Source organism: Pan paniscus, chromosome 20 (genome assembly GCF_029289425.2).
Source record: "Pan paniscus chromosome 20, NHGRI_mPanPan1-v2.0_pri, whole genome shotgun sequence".
NCBI lineage: Eukaryota > Metazoa > Chordata > Mammalia > Primates > Hominidae > Pan > Pan paniscus.
The window spans coordinates 39,180,913-39,200,643 of NC_073269.2; the positions used below are offsets into that span (position 1 = coordinate 39,180,913).

A 19,731-nucleotide genomic window follows, 5' to 3' on the forward strand; every position below is an offset into this window, starting at 1 on the left:
CAGCCGGGAGCCCCTGAGCTCTCCTGGGTGGCCGAGCTCAGACTGGCATCGAGGGGCCTGGGGTAGGGGCGGACTGAGCTGCTCCCCCGTCCTTGACATCCCTTTAGGGCAGGGGGACTCTGGGTGCCATGGTAGGGAGCGCCTGTGTCAAGCAGCAAAGCCCCCTAATGTCAAGAGCCTCCTCCAGGGCCTGCCACGGCATCTTCCTGGCCAGCAACATGTGTGCACCCACCGAGGTACGCCCCAGCCCCTCCCGTCTGTGCCCATCAGGGACTCCCCATAGCACGAGCGAACAGCCAGCCCTGTTTATTTATAGGCCTTTTCAGGAAAAGCTAGCAGGGCAGTGCTAAGACAGGAAACCCAGTCCACATTTTAGGGCTTCCTTAAAACAGGCTTCTAAGAGTCGTATCTTTTTTCTTTTTTTTCCAGAAAAAAACAAAACAAAACTTTTTTGCCAAAACACCTCCTCAATAAACAACATGTAAACAGAAACAGCTGCTTCAGTCTCTACAAACATCTCATTGTGGCTTCGAGGGCTTGTCTGTGGCAGGCAGCAGGGAGGGTGGGCAGGGGCCATTCTCCTCCTCTTCGGGGGCGTCCTGGGGGTAGACCACGAAACACAGCTCCTGGCCCCAGTGTGTCATGGACTCTGAGGACAGATAGATGGACCTTGGGGCCTGACCTCTCGGGATAGGGGTGACCCCCAGCTCCGGACACCTCCCCTTGGGCAGGGGTCTTCAGGGAGCTGCTCCGTCGGTACCCGTGGTTCTGGAAACTTTGGGTACATCTTGGGAAGAGACATTTGGTGGCGGCTGGGCCCTGTGTTCCCACCTCAGCTGCTAGGACACCCTGCTCTGGGGTGAGCCTCTAAGAGGGAGGTCTGGTCTCCAGGCCCCGGCCCCCTGTGCTGGGTGACCTGCAGCTGCCCGGCTCACCTGTGAGTCTGTGCACACACTTTGGTTTGCTTCTCCAGAGCACTCCCAGAAAGAAAATGGGCACCCCCGTAAGGATGATGATGACGCCGACCCCACAGACCATAGGCTCTGAGATGAAGCTGAAGACCAGCAGGAAGGCCCAGAAGACCAAGTACGCCATGGGGATGAGAAGGTTCACCTGGGGAAGGGGGAGCAGAAACACCGATGGTGCAGGGCCTCCAGCTGTCTGTACCCCCGACCCCTGGGGGTCTGGGGAATTTTCCTCCCTTCCCTGGGAGCTGAGGCCTGAAAGGCAATTGCACCCACTACACCCCCTCGTGGCGACAGCCCAGTGTGTTGGAGGCCAATTCATGGGTCAGGCCGTTGGCGAGTTTTGCTGAGGATTTTTCAAAGTCTCAGCGGCACCGAGCTCCACGCAGCGGTTGCGTGTGGACTTGAGGCTTGCACTTGGCTGGAGGTCAGTGATTTTTTGGTGTTTCACATTTCAGACACTGAGCACTTCTCCACTTAAGGATTTATACACACATGGAGGGCTTTGCTTTTAGCTCAGGCTATGGTCTTGTTTTTGTGTGGGCTCATGGAATCCTGGCAGCCTTTGTGACCTTGAACAGTTCCTGAGTCTCATTTTCTTTAATTTTTTTATTTTTTTTTGAGACAGGGTCTCCCTCTGTCACCCAGGTTGGAGTACAGTGGCCCTAGCACCGCTCACTGCAGCCTCAACCTCCTGGGCTCAAGCGATCCTCCCATTTCAGCCTCCCAAGTAGCTGGGACCACAGGTGCGCACCACCACACCAGGATAACCCTTTTATTTTTAACTTTTTGCAGAGAGGAAGTCTCGTTATGTTGCCCAGGCTGGTCTCAAACTCCTGGGCTCCAGCAATCCTCCCACCTCGGCCTCCCAAAGTGCTGGAATAGGCATGAGCCCCTGTGCCCAGTCCTGAGCCTCATTTTCCCCATCTGTACACTGGGAGCATTCAAAGCTCTGTCCTCATGGGGCTGCTATGAGGAATGGCTGCCTCAGTGCACAGAGAGCCCTGAGCAGGGCCCAACACTCCACAAAAGCTGGCACCTCCCATCCCACCTGCCCCTGGTGCCCACTGTGGATGCAGGGGTGGCTCTGGCAGCACCCGGCACAAGGCCAGCCATCCCAGGGCCTCACCTTGATGGGCCTGTGGAGCGCAGGCCGCCTCCAGCGCAGCAGCAGCAGGCCCAGGATGGTGACGCCGTAGCAGAGGTAGTTGATGAAGGACACATAGTTGATGAGCGTGTACGTGTCGCCCACGAGCATGATGATGGCTGTGGCCCCGCACTGGGAGAGGACCTGGGGCTGACGGCTGGCCCCTAGCCTGCCTCCTGACGCCCCTGCAGGATGAGCCCTGGCCCCACCCCCAACCCCCGCCCTGGAATGGCTCACCCCTGCCATTACCCGGAAGGTCCTGCATTGCCGGGTAGCCCTGCCTCCACGCCCTGCCTGGCCCAGGTACCCCAACTTACACAGACGAGGAGGGCGGGGATGGGGGTGCAGTGTCTGACGTGGATCATGGCCAGCAGGCTGGGCAGGTGCCCCTCGCGGGCTCCAGAGAAGCACAGCCTAGCATTGGGGACAGAGATGGGCACTGGCCACATCCTGGGTCTCAGCTTTGGACCTGATGTCCCTCTTAAGCTGTCGCCTCTGACCTCCTGCTCCGGGCCCAGCAGCCCCACTGGACAGTTCTCCCCCTCATCCAGCCTGCCTCCCTCTTGCTTTCTTTGCCTCCCAGTTGTGATCAGACACTTGTTACCGTGTGGGATCATCATCCCAGCTTCAGGCAGACCCCTCCCCCTGGCAGGTGTCCCTTCCTCTGGCCCACGGCATGACTGGCGCACACCTGCACCCCAGCCTTCCCTCCCCATGCCCACGTCTCCCCAGTGCAGTCACCTGGAGTAGGTGAACAGGTAGCCATTGATCCCTCCGAAGGTTGACAGAGCCACGGAGACGGGCATGACCCAAGAAAAGTAGCCCAGCAGCTTCTCCCCGAAGGTCTGGGTGGGCACAGTAGAGAGGCCGTGTGTAAGGCCGGGGCAGGGACCTGGGCAGGAGCCAGGGACCGAGCAAGGGCCCACTCACCACAGCCACCGCATTGGAGGAGAGCAGCTCCTGGGGGGACATGGCCGTGAAGTAGGCAATGTTGGTGAACGTGTACACGAAGGTCACCAGTGGGATGGAGATGAAGATGGCGCGAGGTAGGTTCCTGGGGATAGGCAGTGGAGTGCGTCAGCGTCAGCTCCTGAGGGTGCAGGAACCCCGAGACCCAGCCACGAGAGCAGCTCATAGTCTCCATCTCTTGTGTCTGCTGGGGATGTTGGGGCAGGAAAGGGGGCAGCATTGCTGCCCGAGACACAGGGACCCTGTTGTCTGCCCTGCCCCACCCCCACCTGGACACAGGCTGGTAGGATGGGAGATGGGGGAGGGGCCCCATCACATCCTGAGGACAGGATCTGATGTCTGTGCAGAAAGATAAAATCGCATACAGCCAAAATCAGCCTGGAAAATTCCCCAAAATGGCCCCAGAGCCCAGTCCACAGACCCAGAGTCTTCCTGGAACTTTCCAGTCCCAGCTCGCTCAGCTGCAAAGGTTCACTGTCGAGATCCCTGGCTGAGCATCAGACGCAGTCATTGGCTTCATTTGTAGGGACCATATTGTGTGCATATGCATAATTTTAGGCCAAATGCAAATCTCTGGATCTATTTACAGCAGGATGATGATATTCAGCCTTTCTGAGGCCCTGCAAGGGGCTGTGACGTGTCCATAGCCAGAGAGAACAGGGCCAGGCTAGAATGCAAGCCCCCCGGCTTTCTTCCCAGGGCCATTTTTGCAGGGCAACAGGCGTGGGCCACCGAGGACCAGCCTGAGCCTTGGGTGGCAGTGGGGCTGGGCGGAGAGGCTGCCTGTCCCACCAGAGGGCCTGGCTGCTTCCCAGGGCCTAGTCAGGGGCCCCACTCACTTTCGGGCGTCAACCATCTCCTCGGTGACATAGTTGAGGAAGTTCCAGCCACTGAAGGCGAAGGAGCCCTGGAGGAAGGCCAGGGCCAGGTGTCCCACGGAGGGCGTCATCCAGAAAGCAAAGGCATTGCTGGGCCTCAGCTCCTTGAAGTGTCCTGGAGGCCCAGAAGTCGGGGGTCAGCACCATCTCCCCAGCCCGGCCCTTACCCCGACTCGGCCCTACCTTGGAAGATCTGGAGAAGGCCCACGCCGATGATGAGGGACAAGGCCAGCAGCTTCCCGCCTGTGAACATGTCCTGGATGCGCGTGGCCCAGCGCACACTGGAGCTGTTCACCCATGTCAGGAGCACTGCAGAGGGAAGGTGGGGGTGGGCGCCGAGGCCGGGACCTTTCACAGTGGACCATGGCCAAGTCCAGCCCAGGCGGCCCGAGAATGGCATCCCCTATAGCAGCTGGAATTTTCTGAAGGGAAATCTCACCCCTCTGTCCTCCCGCTCAGGGCAGGATGGGGCCCGGGCAGGCGGCTGATCTGGGGACAGTGGGCCAAAGGGGATGCTTACTCAGGCAGGCCATGGACAGCACCCGGGAGGCTGCGGTGGGGGGGATGCAGTTGGGGAACACGGGCTGCAGCACGTAGTTGGAGAAGGTCATGGAGATGACAGCAAGGCTGGTGGGGTACATGATGAGGACGGCGCTCCAGAGCAGCAGAAAGCTGGAAGGAGCAGGGGTGGGAGTGGCTCAAGCTGCCCACAGCCCTTCCCGGCCAACCTGGCCCTGATGTGTGCAGCAGGGCTGCCCTGGGCCTGGCACCCGGGGGCTGGCGAGGCTGCCAGAGGCCAGCACCGGTCCAGGGAGGCAGGGTTGACCTTGTTGAGGTCTTGCGGCTGCATTGATAGAGTGTTTTAACAGAGAAGGTGTTACACGTACTTAAACATTGACAAGGCTGCTGTGGGGCAGGCGCTGGGAACAACATAGGCACCAAACGCTTTTCTTTTCTTTTTTCTTTTTTTTTTTTGAGACGGAGTCTTGCTCTGTCACCCAGGCTGGAGTGCAGTGGCATGATCTCGGCTCACTGCAACCTCCACCTCTCGGGTTCACGCCATTCTTCTGCCTCAGTTTCCCAAGTGGCTGGGACTACAGGCGCCTGCCACCATGCCTGGCAAATTTTTTGTATTTTTAGTAGAGACGGAGTTTCACCGTGTTAGCCAGGATGGTCTCGATCTCCTGACCTCGTGATCCACCCGCCTCGGCCTCCCAAAGTGTTGGGATTACAGGCGTGAGCCACTGCGCCCAGCCACCAAACGCTTTTCTAATAACAACTAGGCCCCCCATTGGATGGAGGCTGTCTCCTGAGCCAGGGTCCCTGTCCCCAGACCTCTCGGCTTCAGCCCTGGCTCTCGCAGAGTACTGTGGCTGAAGATGGGTGACTCTGAGCTGTGTTCCCCCTGAGGGAGACCTATGGGGTGCAGAGACTAGACCTTACCAAGAGCCCTAGCTGGGGGTGGAGAGTGATGGATGCCCCTTCTACCTAAATCTTGCCTCTGCAGGGCACCCAGACTGTGAGTCTGACCTGTTCTCAGGGGCTTTCCTGCACCCAGGGGCGGGTCTGCCCTTGGGGGTGGTCCTAGCCCCTGGCCAGCCCTCCAGGGAGAGGACTGCCTCATCGGGGACATCAGCCATCTCTGGATCACCTGCCCCTTGCTCTGCACAACCATCCCTGCTGGGCTTCTGGGACATTCTAGCTCCATGGCCCTCCTCCCCTGCCAGGCATCCCCTCTGCCCATCCCCGCATGTTCCGTGCCCAGGGATGAGGTCCTGACGTCCTCTCCAGGCCCGAAGCATGATTATTCTGCTTTCTTGGGTCCCAGCCCCTTTGAGGACCCTCTCCCCAGAGGAGACTGCCACAGATGCACCCACAGCAGCGTGCAAGCCCTGGCAGGTCTCCCCATCCAAGGCTGCCCAGTTAAGGGTCCCTGGCCCATATCCCTCAGAACCAAACTTTGTAAATTTCAGCCCAGACTTTTCCTCTGAGCCCCAGACCATCTAGGAGCCTCTCAGTAGGGAAGTGGGTGCCACCTCCGCTGCACCCACCTCTCCCTCTGCTATGCTGGCTGCCCTATCCTCTCGAATCAGGCTCCTAAATGATTTTAGAATCTGCCTGTACCTTTGCAGCTCTTGGCACAATGCAGCTGGACAAATACAACAGCTTCAATCCCCTGATGCTCTTCAAGCCCCGGCGCCTGCCGTAAACCCAACCTGACCTCACCTCTAGCTACAGCAGACTCCCTGCGCTCACCTGGGCCACCACACCCTCTGTTCACACTTCCCCCATCCTGGGATGCTTTCCTCACTGGTCAGCTAGGCCAGGTGGGGAAAATCTTCTTCCTCCCAGCCTCAGGGCAAGCATTGCTTTCCTGGGAGTCCTCCCTAGATGGCGCACACCGTTCTCTTTGCTGTGTAGCTGCTGCCTCTTGTACACACTCTCAAAGCAAGGCTCATCCAGGCCTTAATCCCATTTAAGGGGCTGCTTCCTCTCTGTTCTGTGAGCAGCTTGAGTACAGGGACAGACCTTTCTATCACTGCCTCCCCACCCCCAGGCTCACAGTAGGTGCTCAGCAAATATTCCCTGGTGAACGAAGGAAGGATAGCAGGGTGCTATGGAAAGGAGACCTCTGGCTGGGTGCAGTGCCTCACTCCTGTAATCCTAGCACTTGGGAGGCTGAGGCGGGTGGATCACCTGAGGTCAGGAGTTCAAGACCAGCCTGGCCAACATGGTGAAACCCCGTCTCTACTAAAAATACAAAAAAATTAGCCAGGCGTGGTGGCGGGCGCCTATAATCCCAGCTACTCGGGAGGCTGAGGCAGAAGAATCACTTGAACCTGGGAGGCAGAGGTTGCAGTGAGCTGAGATCACGCCATTGCACTCCAGCCTGGGCAACAGAGCGAGAATCTGTCTCCAAAAAAAAAAAAAAAAGGACCTTATGCAGGGTATATGGTAAGAATATCACACTTCCTTCCTTGCTCCTCATGCAACATATGGGTTTACCAAAATTGAGGCCCCTCCTCGCCTGGGCACTCACATTACCTAGGGTTTTCAGACAGTAAGAATCCCCCCTCCTTAAGTACAAGGCAGGGGGTGGGGTTCAGAGGGACCTCTATTTAAAAGGAGATCCAGAGAGGCCCAGGGGCCTGCAGGAGTGCCCAGCACACATCAGTGGGGTGGAGTGGGCCTCAGTTCCACCTGCCCTGTCCTCAGAAGGCTGTCTAGCACCCCCACGCCTTCTCTCCATCCAGCCCCCACACCTTCTCTCCATCCACCCCTACGACCTCCCTAGGAAGCTGGAAGCAGGAGTGGAAACTGACGCCAGGGCTCATTTGGCCATCCCATTCCCAAGAGGGTGTCCCCCTGCCCGCCGGTGCCCCACACTCACCCAGCCAGGCCCCCGAAGATCTCTGTGACGTAGGCGTAGTCCCCGCCAGACTTGGGGATGGCGACTCCCAGCTCTGCATAGCAGAGGGAGCCCAGAGCCGTCACGCCCCCACCCAGGACCCAGACGAACAGGGCCAGACCCACGGAGCCTGAGTGCTCCAGGACCCCCTTGGGCGAGATGAAGATGCCCGAGCCGATGATGTTCCCTGCGGGGGGAGAGATGGGGAGGCATCAGGCCTGGGGTCCCCTTCGCAGCCCGGCCTTCTGTGTGGGGATCTGCCTGCGGCCAGGAGGAAGACAGCCCGGGGTGCTTCCTGGAGGAGGAGGAGGCAGGAGGTGGGCTGGAGGTGTTGAATGCCACTGGCCCCCAAGCCCAGCAAATGCCATTCTGGGCTCATCATCTGCCCCTTCCTCAGTCCCTCACATAGGAAATGGCACCTCGTTCAGCTGGCCAGGCCCCTCTGCCAGAGACAGGCCCTGTTTGACTTTCTCAGCCCTCCATTGCCCCCATGAGGCGGGGCCAGCAAAGTGAGGAGGCTGAACCACCTGAGCGACGGCAGACGGTGGCTCCCCAGGCACCCCACAAGGCCCATGCTCAGCCCTCCCGTCTACCTCAGAGCCCCCGGCGTATCAGCCTGCAGCCACTTGTCCTGCCTCCATCCAGCCCGCTGGCCAGAGCTGGCCCCTAACACAGGACTTCAACCACTCTCCTGCCACTTTCCCACCGGCCAAAGTCCAGACTCATGGAGTGGCTCAGGAAGTAGCATCTCCTCCATGAAGCCCTCCTTGACCACATCAGGTTTGGGCTTCTCTTCCTACTTCAATTTCCTTTCCTTTCTCCTTTCCTTTCCTTTCTCTTTTCCCCTTCCCTTCCCTTTCCTTCCCTCCACTTCCTGGATTCAAGCAATTCTCCTGCCTCAGCCTTCCAAGTAGTTAGAATTACAGGCATGAGCCACCACGCCTGGCTAATATTTTTTGTATTTTTTTAGTAGAGATGGGGTTTCACCCTGTGGATCAGGCTGGTCTCGAACTCCTGACTGCAAGTGATCCACCCGCCTCGGCCTCCCAAAGTGCTGGGATTACAGGCATGAGTCACTGTGCCCGGCTTCTTTCTTTCATTTAGACAGGGTCTCGCTCTGCCACCCTGGCTGGAGTGCAGTGGTGCGATCATAACTTACTGCAGCCTGGGACTCCTGGGCTCAAGAGATTCTCCCACGTCAGTCTCCCTAGTAGCTGGGACTCCAGGTGTATTACCACACCCAGGTTTTTTTTTTTTTTACTTTTTGTAGAGACAGGGTCTCACTATATTGCCTAGGCTGGTCTCCAATTCCTGGGCTCAAGTGACCCTCCCTGCTTGGCTTCCCAAAGTGCTAGGATTACAGGTGAGTGCCACCACACCTGGCTAATCAAAAAAAAGTTGTAGAGTTGAGGGGTCCCACTATGTTGCTGAGGCTGGTCTCGAACTCCTGGGCTCAATTGACCACCCACTTCGGCCTCCCGAAGTGCTGGGATTACAGGCCAGAGCCACTGTGCCCAGCCCCTCTGCTTTCTGACATGATGGGAAACATTCAGAGGGGCCAATTATGGTCTGCAGAGTAGGTTCCCAGGATGAGCAAGACTCTGAGTGCCTGCTGAGCCCTGAGCTCCGCAAAGAGGGACAATGTTCTGGGTTATATGGGTCTCACCATCTGTGCACATGAATCCGGTAACTTCACCAGAGATCTGCACTAGGGCCTGTCCAAGAAGAAATAAACCCAGAACCTCAGACCATATGAACAAACAGCCCTGGTAGAACCTGTAGGTCCTGGTAGGACCAACATCGTTCTCTATGCAATGGCCACACCAGACCGGGTCCTGAGAGGACGGGTCCATCTCCCTCAGAGCGGGAGCCCGCCTCCTCCACCTGCCGGGCCCGCAGGGGGCTGGATAAGGACACGGTTGTAGCCGCCAATTTGTATTCACTCCTTGTCCACGGTGCTCCCCCACTGCCCCCACCCCCAGCCGACACAGATTTCCAGTCTGGACAGCTACGACGCCCCACTCAGTTTTCCAGTCACATCCCAGGAGCTCTAAATACATCCAGATAAGGACGAACTAATTCCTGTGCCCCAGCCCCCAGAGGTAAGCTGTACCCTTAGTCTACTTCTCGGGGGAGAGAGAGAAGCGCCTCTCTCATCTAGCAGAGGGGCCCAGGCCTGGGTGGGCTGTAAGGTTTCTAAAGAGCCTTTGAGTTCCCTCCATCCGGTAGCAGGGCCTCTGTTCTCAGGACCTGGCGGACTGGGATTTGCTGAAAGCCAGGGAGGTTGGAAGCCAGTGGGGGCTGGGTGGCCTTGGAAGGAGCTGAGCATGTTCACGCTGGGAGCATCCCAGGCCCTGAGCCACCCACCCTGCAGAGAGCCCACCATGCTTCTGCTTGGCGGGGCCTCCTGGGTGGAGCTCTGGGGTAAGCCACATCTGGCACCCTATCTTCCAGGGCTGTATCACTAGCCTTGTGCCCAGTGGCTGAAGACTCAGATACTGGGCTTGCCAGGGGTGGGGAGGCCACTATTGTTTGGAACACGTGGCCTCAGGCCACGGTTCAGGACTTTCTCCCTTGTGGCTCAAAGGACCACAGGCATTAGCCAGTGTCTCTGAGGTCCTCAGGGGTTTCTCCCTCTGGGCCTGGACCACTCGCAGCATCTCCCTCAGGATCATGTTTGAAGGTGGCAGAAAATCGCATCACACACTCCGCACACTGGCTGCTCCCGGCACCATGAAGGGTGGGTGGGGCACTGCATGGAGCAGCCGGGGCTGCAGGCTTGGGCACGGAGGAGGGAGGGGGCTGTGGACAGGGATGGGGGCCTCCAATGCTCCAATGATTATAGGAGGGGTATGGGAGGGACCGGTGGATTTCTTTCTTTCTTTCTTTTTTTTTTTTTTTAGTAGAGATGGGGTTTCACCATGTTGGCCAGGCTGGTCTCGAACTCCTGACCTCAGGTGATCCACCCACCTCAGCCTCCTAAAGTGCTGGGATTACAGGCATGAGCCACCACACCTGGCCAGATTAGTGGAGCTGGGAGCGGGCTGCCCTGGGTTCCTCCCAGTGGTGTGGGAAGGTCGGAGGGTCTCCCTTCCCAGACTCTCTATTTCAGCCAAGCAGATCTACCTGATTCGGGAAGCAGCAATAAAGAAGCCCAGCTGTTGGGGGAACCTGGTGTAGAGGGGCAGGAACTCAGAGTGGAACAGGATGAGGGGGCACGGGATGGGCCTGGAGATACCACTGAGCCCCTGTTGGGTGTCTGACCCATGGCTGACCAGAGAGATGTAGGTTCTGAGGCCTCCACGTTCCTGTCCACCTGGTGGGATGACAGCTCAGTGGTCCCTGCAGGTCCTCCGTGGGCCAGAGCTCCGGGCAGGTAGGCGAGGAAGTGACTGCCCCCCAAGTCGGCCTTCCCAGAGTCTCCACCACCCGCCCCTCTTCCCTGAGCCTTCGCTGGGTAGCTTTTATCACATTAAGATGTTTGGCCTGATGGGGCTTACTCAGCTTCTTGGAGGAACGAAGAAAGGGCCATTGTTCCCCGTGGCTGCTGCGGTGCGTGATGACCTATTTCTGGAGGCAGCGGCAGACCACTGAGGTCACAGGGGCGGCCCATGGAGGTCGAGTCGCAGAGTGAGCCACCTCCTGTGGTGTGTGTGGGGAATGTGCAGTCTGATTTGGGGAGGGGGCAGGGAGGGCCTGTCAGGCCAGGACACTGGCACCAGTCCTCATGCCTTGAAGCACATTCTGGACCCGACTGTGTGACTCAGGCCAGTGCTGCCCTTCTGAGCCCCAGTTTCCCCATCTGCCAGGTGGGGCCACTGGGCTAGGGGGCAGCAGAGGGCTAGTCCAACTGTGACTTCAGCAGAGGGGATGCACCCTGCGTATCTGTTCTGGGCCAAGGAAACAGTCTGCTCAGGGAACCTGTCCCTCACTGTGGTAGGCCTCTGCCCAGCTCACTGGTCTCCCTGAAGCAGCGCCACCTCCAGGAAGCTCTCCCTGACCAGCCACCTTGGCCCCTGCAATCTGGACATCGCCCCACGGCCACGGCACCTGGATGATGGCTGGGAAGGGATTCTTTTATTTGATGCAGGCATTCTCTTGATCCCGTCTGGCACATCAGAGGCCATGGGAAGTGCTTTTGGATCTCCCTACGCACTGCCATCTGCCTTGGAGACCCCCTAGGCAGCCCCATCTTTCCTCTGAGACCTGAGCCACCCGGGACCCCAACACCCCGGGGTGATCGGCTACGGCCTGGGTGAAGCCTACCCACCCCAAGCGCACGGGTGTCCTCACATCCTCACAGTAAGCCTGTGTCAGATACCTCTCCGGGATGCTAACTGTGACTACTGAGGTCTGGGCAGCACCCCAAGGAGGTAAGTGGGGACATCCAGGATGTGCCTGGAACTGCCACTTGGCCGGCACCCGACTCCAGCCTAACCCACTTTCCTTTGGAGACAGGAGATGAGCGGAAGTGTGCAGCCCTCTCCGGCTCGTTCGGCTCAGCCAGCCCAGCCAAGCAAACCTCGCCCAGGGCCCTGTCTCCTGGCTGAGGCTTCTCATGGTCACCGGTGAGTTCCATGTTGCCAAACGCAACAGTCGAGCCCTAGGCCACGTTATTGACGCATCAGCAACATGTGGCAAGTGGATTGCTTCCTCCTCACTCAGCCTCCTGGCCTCCCCTCGGCCTTACCGGCTTCTCCTTTTCAGAATCCCTTATCTTGCTTGACTTCCAGACACTGGGTGCCCAGGGCTCAGTCCTGGGGCTTCTTCTCTTTTCTTTCTATGCTTTCTTGATAGATGGATAGACCTCATCTATTACCTTGACTTCTGCTGGCAACTCCTAAATTCATATCCCTAGCATAGACCGCTCTGCTAAATGAACTCTGTATATGCAACGAACCACTCAGCCGCAGACATCACAGACTTTCCATGTTCTAAACGGAATTCCCGACTTTTACCTCCTTGCCCCCAAAATGCTCCTCTCGGTCTTCCCTGATGAATAAATGGCAAAACGTCCTCCCAATTGCTTGGGCCACAACCTTGAGTCACCCATGATTCCTCTCTTTCTCCCCCAGGACCTCTATTCCATCACAAATCCTTCGGCTCTCATCTTCCAAACTCATCCGGAATGGAACCTCCTCTGACACCACCATGGCCACCGCCCTGCCCTGAGCCACCGTGGTCTCTTGCCCGGGGAGACCCAGGTAGCCTCCTGACCGGCCTTCCTCCTCCCACTTCTTCCCCCACTGCCTCTTCTCCATAGTGGGCCCTGTAAGCCCCATCCCATCATCCCTCTGCTCAAAGCCCAGGGCTCCTGCTTCCCAGAGAGCAAAAGGCAATGCCCTTAACATAGCTTGCAATGCCTTGCTCACACTGAACCCCACCCCAGATCTCAGCTCATTTCCAAGCTGAAATCCTCCACCCTGGCTCTCTCCATCCTCCTTCCTGGCTTGACTGTCTGGTCTTAGCACTTAACAATACATGCATTCAGCTTGTTCTTCTTGTTGCGGGACTCCCACACCAGAAGATGGATTTTGTCTGTCTTGACCCCCCCCATGGTGTCTCTGGCATGTAAGCCAGTGCTTGACACCGTTCATTATGTAGTGGTTGAATAAATGGATGAGTGTGCCCAGGACTGGCAGGCCCCCGAAATTATAGTTGGGTCTTCCCTTGGGGTCCTGGAGCATACTGAGGGCATCTGACCCCAGGGTAGGTTGCCTCAGTTTCCTCACCTGTAAATGGAACTGTAGTGGGGAACAGCTAAGCCCCTGCACAGTTGTATGGCTCCTCAGGGCCCCGGTGAGGAGGGGCTGGAGTTCTGCAGAGGTCCACCCCTCTGGGAAGCCCAGCCACCTGCAGCCCTGGAGACCAGGGAGGGTCCTGGCTGAGGCTGGGTGAGCAGGGATTGGTTCCTGAGGAGTTGAGGTTCATGATGTCAACTCCTGAGTCACTGAACACACATCTGGCCCACAAACCCCTGCAGGAGCTTGACTCTCAAGTCAAAGAGAGAGCAGAGGAAGGGCCTGGTCAGCAGACCCAGGGGGGACTCCCACTTTGGAGGACCTGGGTGTGTTTCTTGGGTTGTGGATCCGGCAAGGGAGCTGGCCGAGGTTCCTGGGTCAGTATGAGAGGCCCTGTGAGTCCAGCCGCCGATGGGGAGGCAGACTTCCCTGGCCGTCTGTCTGTTTGTCCACCCATAGTGGAGCAGGAGCTCAGTGAAGCCTAGTTGGACAAGCTCCCAGCTTGGTCCCCAACCCTCCCCCGTCAGGGCTCTGACTCTGGCCCCAATTTGCCCAGCATCAGAACAGTATAAAGGGCACTGGGACCGGGCACGATGGCTCCCGCCTGTAACCCTAACATTCTGGGAAGCTGAGGTGGGAGGATCACTTGAGCCTAGGAATTTGAGATCAGCCTGGGCAACATGGCAAAACCCAGTCTCTACAAAAAATACAAAAATTAGCCAGGCGTGGTGGCGGGCACCTGTGGTTCCAGGTGTTTGGAAGGCTGAGGTGGGAGGATTGCTTGAGCCTGGGAGGTCGAGGCTGCAGTGAGCTATGATCATGCCACTGCACTATAGTTTGTGCTATGGAGCAAGAGTTTGTTTCAATAAAATAAAATAAAATAAAATAAATAATAAAGGGCACTGGACTGGGAACAGAGCTCAAATCTGGTTCCGAATCCTGAGCCTACCCCTTGGAGCAGTATCATTTCACTTCCAACCTTAGTTTCCACTCTGTAAAATGGGTATAAGAATTCCTACCTTGCAAGGTGGGCATGAGATTCAAATGAGATAAAGGAAGAACACGTTTTCATAAGGCAGTAAGAGGTGTTTTTCTGAACAGATATTGGATGTGATGATGTCCTGCAGAGCCCCTGCCCCAGCCAGTTCTATTTTCTCCAGCCTGGCCGATTCCCTTCCATCTGCGCTTGCAGTGGCCGGCGGGCACTGCCCTAAACACACTATACGTGAGTCTCACGCCAGCCCATAGCCCGCCCTTCCAGGTCTTCCCATTCTCGAAAGCCTCAATTCCCAGTCTGAGCTGGAGCAGGGGGTATACACGAGGGAGAGAGTGATAGGATCTCCTAGGAGGGTCGCTGTGGAAGTTTTGGAAATAACATGTTCAATAACAATAACAAACCAAGGTAGATTATGAAGCAGGACGTTGGCTGGGCAGGGTGGCTCACACCTGTAATCCCAGCACTTTGGGAGGCCAAGGCAGGCAGATCACTTGAGGTTAGGAGTTCGAGACCAGCCTGGCCAACGTGGTGAAACTCTGTCTCTACTGAAAATACAAAAATTAGCTGGACATGGTGGTGTGTGCCTGTAATCCTAGCTACTTGGGAGGCTGACGCAGAAGAATTACTTGAACCCCGGAGGTGGAGGTTGCAATGAGCTGAGATTGTGCCACTGCACTCCAGCCTAGGGGACACAGCCAGACTCTGTCTCAGAAAAAAAAAAAAAAAAAAGAAAGAAAAAGAAAGGAAAGGAAAGGAAGCAGGACGTCAAATTCTTGACTTTTAGAGCTAAAATATGACACTTTGCAGACATTTTTGATTCTGACCAGGCTCCCCAGGGTATTGGTGGAGAGAGAGTGAGCCCACCTGGGGCAGAAAGGTGGGGTGGGCTGGGGAGGGGAGACCCTTAGTACATCAGGTGGGGAAGGCAGTGCAGACCCCAGCTCAGTCCTCACCTGCCCAGTCCCCACCTCCTATCACCTTCTGGTTGAGGTTGATCTCTCCTTGTTTTTTCCTGCCTCGTCTAGCCTCCTGCCTGCTGTAATCCTCAAAGGCTCCCCAGGCCAAGCCAAGATCAAGGCTCCCCAAGACCACCACTGAGTGCCCCGGGCTTGGGTTCTGTAGCTGAATCCAGCATCCTTGGTTAGCCAAGTGGCCCTTCACCCTGGCTCAGTGTTCAAGGTTTGGAGGCCAAGGTAGTGGACCTGGCACAGCAGGAAGGAAGTGAAGGGTAGGGGAGCTGTCAGGGCAGACCTGGCCTGCATGGGAAACTTACAGAGTCTGTCCTGGTAAAGGAGGGTGATGGTGGAGTTGGCCTTCTCCACTCCCACCACCACCACCTCTACCATCACCACCACCACCGCCACCACCACCACCACCAGGGCCCCCTTCTGGGGAGAAAGGAGACAGGCAGCCTCCCTGTGGCCTGGGGAGGATGGGATGTGGGGAGGGGATAGAGTAGGAAGACAGGTCAAGGATGCTGGGCTTAGCTGAGGAGCCCAGGCAGAGCTGTGTCTTTCTGCACCTGCCTGGCACTGTAGCTGGTTCTAGGCATGGTCTCAATCCTATGACCCACTCATGGTGTGAGCTTCCCCTTCCCTGGAGGACAGTTCCTGGAGAGGGTGTGGGCCAAGAAAAAGCTCTAACCAGCACCCTGGCCAAATCCCTGGAACCAGCCCTTCCTTCCAGCAGACCGTCCGTCAGGCAGGGGCATCCTAGGCCAAGAAGCTCCCAGGGCCAGGTCAGGACCAGGCTCTGGGAGACAGCATTCTAAGGGGAGGGGGTGAGATGGTGGAGTGACCTGGCCAGGGGCTGTGTTCAGGGGCAACTCTGGATGTGAAGAGCTGCTAATGTGGGGGTGGGAGAGGACGAGGTGAAGACCCTGGGTCTGCCCTACTGAGCCCCCAAACTTTCTCCATCTCCAGGGGTCTGAGGGTGGGAAGGCAGTGAAGACACAAGTGGCTCTCACTGGCAGGGGACCGGGAAGACTGGCTGGCGGTAAGGTGAGAACAGTCGAGGCCCCAGTCACTCATCCCCCCAAACCACTTCTCCTGTCCCTCCCTGGAGGGGCTCAGAGGCACCCTGTGTAGACAAAGAAACAAGTCAGTATCCATGACTTGGGACAGAGAGTGGAAAAATACCACTGCCATTCCCATGACCTCTGAGCTCTCTGCCTACCCAGAAACCCCTATGTGGGGGCAGGACATGGACCCATTCTCAGGTGGGGACTTTGGAGTCCAAGGCCTCCAGACTAGGCGAGTGTCCAGTGCCCACCAGGATCCCAGCTCAGGGAGCAGCTGGCCTTCTGCAGGCTGGGTCTGCCCACTGCTGCCCCCAATTGCTGGCTAACCCGCCCCCTCTCCTGGGTCCTGCTGCCAAACCCTGCAGTCATTGCCTGCTCTGAACCTCCGTCCCTTCTGCGCAGGCTGCGCTTGTTCACTCTACTCATAGGCCCTCCTGCTTTCCAAGAATAAAGTCACTGCACTGCGTGGCACCTGGACCCTGCACACAGTAGGTACTCAGACTGACCCACAGTACAGAACTTGGGGAGCTCAGCCTGCCGCAGCCTGACCAGCCCCTACACTGGTCAAGTTCCTGCGCTAATGGCAGGACTGCAGTCATGGCCATTTCACAGATGAGGAAACTGAGGGTAACTGCCTTGCAAAAGCCCCGCAGCAAAATCGAGTCAGGAGGAAGAGTCCAGCGGTGGAGGGGACCCAAAACTCCCCCAGGTGCAGGCGGCCGGGAGGTGGGAACACGGAGCTTTGGCACCCTGGGCCAGCAGCCCCTGCCCTCCCCGCGGTCATAGCGCTCTCTGAGGCCAGACCGCAGGTTCCCCAGGCAGACCCGTCTGAGCGCCCGGAGAGGGGACGCCCCTCGTTCGGAGCGGCTGCGCCCCTCATTCGGCCTCCGCCCGGCGCCCGCCCGCCTGGGTCCCGCTCACCGATGATGATGGTGCAGGCGCTCAGCAGCCCGATCTCCTTCTTGAGCGCCACCCGCTCCGAGGCTCCGGGGACGGGGCCTGGGACTGGGGAGGGCGAGGGCGCAGGCTTGGGGTTCCCGCGCCCGCTCGGCTGCTGCGTGTGGCCGGCCATGTCGCTGTCCCGCCGCGTCCCCGCTCCCTGCGCTGCCCCGTCTGTCCGGCCGGCCGCCCGTCGGTCCGTCGGTCCGTGAGCTCACGGCCCTCGCAGCCGGGACAGCGCCCACAGGCGGGCGCATGCGCTGGCGCCGGGCCCGGGACTGGGGGCCCCGGGCGGCGGGGGCCCGGGAGGGGCGGAAGGAGGGCCGGCCCACAGCCCCCTCCCCCACCTCCCTTAAAGGGAACGCCCCCTCCCCCAGTCCCGGCCTGGGAAGGAAGGAGAGGACTTGGGGCAGATCTAGGAAGGACTTCCCAGTTGGGCGAAGGAAGGGACCCTCCAGTTGCCTCAGTTACATCCATTCTTGGGGCCGGGTTGGGGAGCAGAGCTCCGAGACAAGACAATCCCTGCTCTCAGGGAGGCCGAGGGGGACGGCAAGAATAACAGCTGGCCGCGTGTGGGGATGCAGTGTGTGCTCCCTTTAGTACTCTATGCCTGCACGATGTGTGTGTGTGTGTGTGTGTGTGTGTAGGAGACAGCTCCCAGGGTGAGTCCATTCTACAGGTGGAAGTTGAAGCCCAGAGATCAGTAGCGATCGCCGAGCAAGTGCAAGGCTGAGACCAAACCCTTTCTCGTGCCCCCTGAGGCTCCCAGGCGGACAACCTCAGGAGGGGTGGGGGTTGAGGTCTGGAACTCCTCTGAGGGGTCTGGGTGTCCTATGCACCCTGGATCAAAGGCCTGAGGGTCGAGGTGAAGATCCCGGGGGCTCTCATCCTCATCACGGGGACCCAAGACCTGTGACGAGTCCTGGACACGGCTCGCCCACCCTACCAGGCTCTGGGCCACCTCTGGCCTGAGATCTTCACTACAGGCTCCTCGTCCCAGGTCAGAGTGAGGGCTCAGCGGACTAGAACTCGGGTCTCTGGTGCAGGTCCCGCGCGATCCAGCCCGGCTCAAGAAGGCCAGGCGACCTGGAATGCGCGGGAGACACGGAGAAGGAGGCTGTGGTCGCGGGAGAGGGTCGGGAGTGCGGGGATCCGAGGGAGGCTGCCTCCTCCCGGAAGCCGTCCGGACTGTGCAGCCGAGGCCGGCGGAACAGATCCAGGGGGGCCGCGTCGGGGCCACCGGGGCGGCGGGCGGGGCGAGCCTGGCACTGTGCGGCCGGTGGCGGAACAGCCTTTGTTTCTTCCTGGCGGCCGCCGGGACGCGCCGTCCCCTGCATGTGGATGAGGCCTCGCCGGGCGCCCCGTCCTTCCCCCCAGTGGCGGCCTCCGGGTTTGCTAGGGCCCTGCCAGGGGTCCGACGGCTGCAGGGTGGACCGGGGTGTGGGACGGGGCGGGGGCGGGTCCCTGGCAGGGGCGGGTCCCTGGCAGCGGCAGGGCGTGGAGGTGGGAGCGGGGCGGGGCCGGCGTTTGCAGGCACACAGGAGCTTCGAAGTTGGGGGCGGGGACTTGGGGTAGGAGTAGGAGCGGGAGGATCCAGGGTGGACGTGCTGGTGGGACGCCGAGGGGGAGGCCACCCGGCGAAGCTGCATCCCTCTCGCTTCTGTCGTCGGAGACCGGCATTCTTGGCGCCCTCCACCTCCAGCCCCAGAGACCATTCAGAGGCCGACTCTCTTAAAGGAGCCTCGCGCAGGGTAGGGGCAGCCCTGGCTCCGGAGACCCCTGATTGTCGCGGGTGTTAGGGGCCAGAGGCCTCGACCTTCTGGTTTGACTCTCCCCAGCCCCCCAGTTGCCCTTGCAATTCTAGGGTCTGCTGGGAGAGGGTCTAGCCAGGGCTGGTGCAATCAGGGGCAGCTTGCCAAGGGGCAGGGGCTGGCGCAAGCCTCGCAGCTCTGAAGCCTGTGGTTTTCAAGGGTGTCTCTCTGGGACCTGGAATGTGGAGTATGCGTTTGTGGGGGAAAGGTCGGCCTAGGGCTTTGCACAGGATGGAGTTTGTATGTTGTCAGCCAGGCCCCATACCTCAGGAGGTCCTTTTCGTGGAATTGAACTAGAACCTGCAAATTTCAATGGGAACAAAAGGTTAGTAGGATTGGTTTACCATCCAAAAACCAATCAGCATGATTCTCCACATTAATAGAAAAAAGGAAAACCTCAACAGATGCAAAAAACAGTCATCCATGATGTAAACAAACAACTCTTAGCAAATAGAAACAGAAGAGAATCTCCTTAATCTGATAAAAGTATCTACCTAAAAACAAATCTCCAAGAAACCAAGAAACAAACAAAAACCCTACAGCTGACATCATGTTTAGTGGTGAAAATGTGAATGCTTTTCTACTGAGATTGAAAATGAGAAGGGATGTTGGCACTCATCAATATTCTATACAATAGTGTACTGGAGGTCCTAGCCAGAGCAATAAGACAAGAAAAATAAGTAAAAAGGTATGAAGATAGTAAAGGGAAAGATAAAGCTGCCATTCACATATGATGTGATTCAGTATGTAGAAAAAAAATTACAGGTTAATTTAAGGAAGATAAGTTCATTTACCAAAATCGCTAGACGGAAGTTTAATATACAGAAACTAATTGTATTCTATATACTAGAAATA

General features: G+C 58.1%; 1 protein-coding gene and 1 long non-coding RNA gene across 3 annotated transcripts; one reads left to right on the forward strand and one right to left on the reverse strand.

The window, feature by feature from the left end:
- Positions 1-290: 290 nt before the first annotated feature.
- Positions 291-17,345, reverse strand: SLC7A10 (solute carrier family 7 member 10). 2 transcript variants are annotated; one of them, XM_003816200.5, is made up of 11 exons: positions 17,048-17,345; positions 7,351-7,555; positions 4,480-4,631; positions 4,143-4,268; positions 3,921-4,074; positions 3,043-3,166; positions 2,854-2,957; positions 2,430-2,526; positions 2,095-2,244; positions 936-1,113; positions 291-649 (listed from the first exon to the last, which is right to left on the reverse strand). In XM_003816200.5, exons 1-11 carry the CDS (start codon positions 17,196-17,198, stop codon positions 519-521), a joined length of 1,572 nt encoding a protein of 523 aa, XP_003816248.3. In that variant the 5' UTR covers positions 17,199-17,345; the 3' UTR covers positions 291-518. The 2 variants fall into 2 exon arrangements, with proteins under 2 accessions (XP_003816248.3, XP_008967503.3); XM_008969255.4 differs by lacking the exon at positions 2,095-2,244 and having other exon boundaries at positions 936-1,054; positions 17,048-17,320.
- Positions 7,562-15,452, forward strand: LOC117977116 (uncharacterized). Its single transcript, XR_004668087.3, has 4 exons — positions 7,562-9,470; positions 11,459-11,741; positions 11,827-11,936; positions 12,444-15,452. It is a non-coding gene; the product is annotated as an uncharacterized LOC117977116 (long non-coding RNA).
- Positions 17,346-19,731: the final 2,386 nt, after the last annotated feature.

Excerpts from the sequence above, each read along its gene's own strand:
- SLC7A10 (XM_003816200.5), bottom strand. The coding sequence starts at position 17,198 with ATGGCCGGCCACACGCAGCAGCCGAGCGGGCGCGGGAACCCCAAGCCT. Across the intron at positions 2,958-3,042 it reads CCTCCAATGCGGTGGCTGTG|ACCTTCGGGGAGAAGCTGCT; the intron begins GTGAGTGGGCCC and ends GTGCCCACCCAG. Across the intron at positions 2,245-2,429 it reads TCCCCGCCCTCCTCGTCTGT|TGCGGGGCCACAGCCATCAT; the intron begins GTAAGTTGGGGT and ends GTCCTCTCCCAG.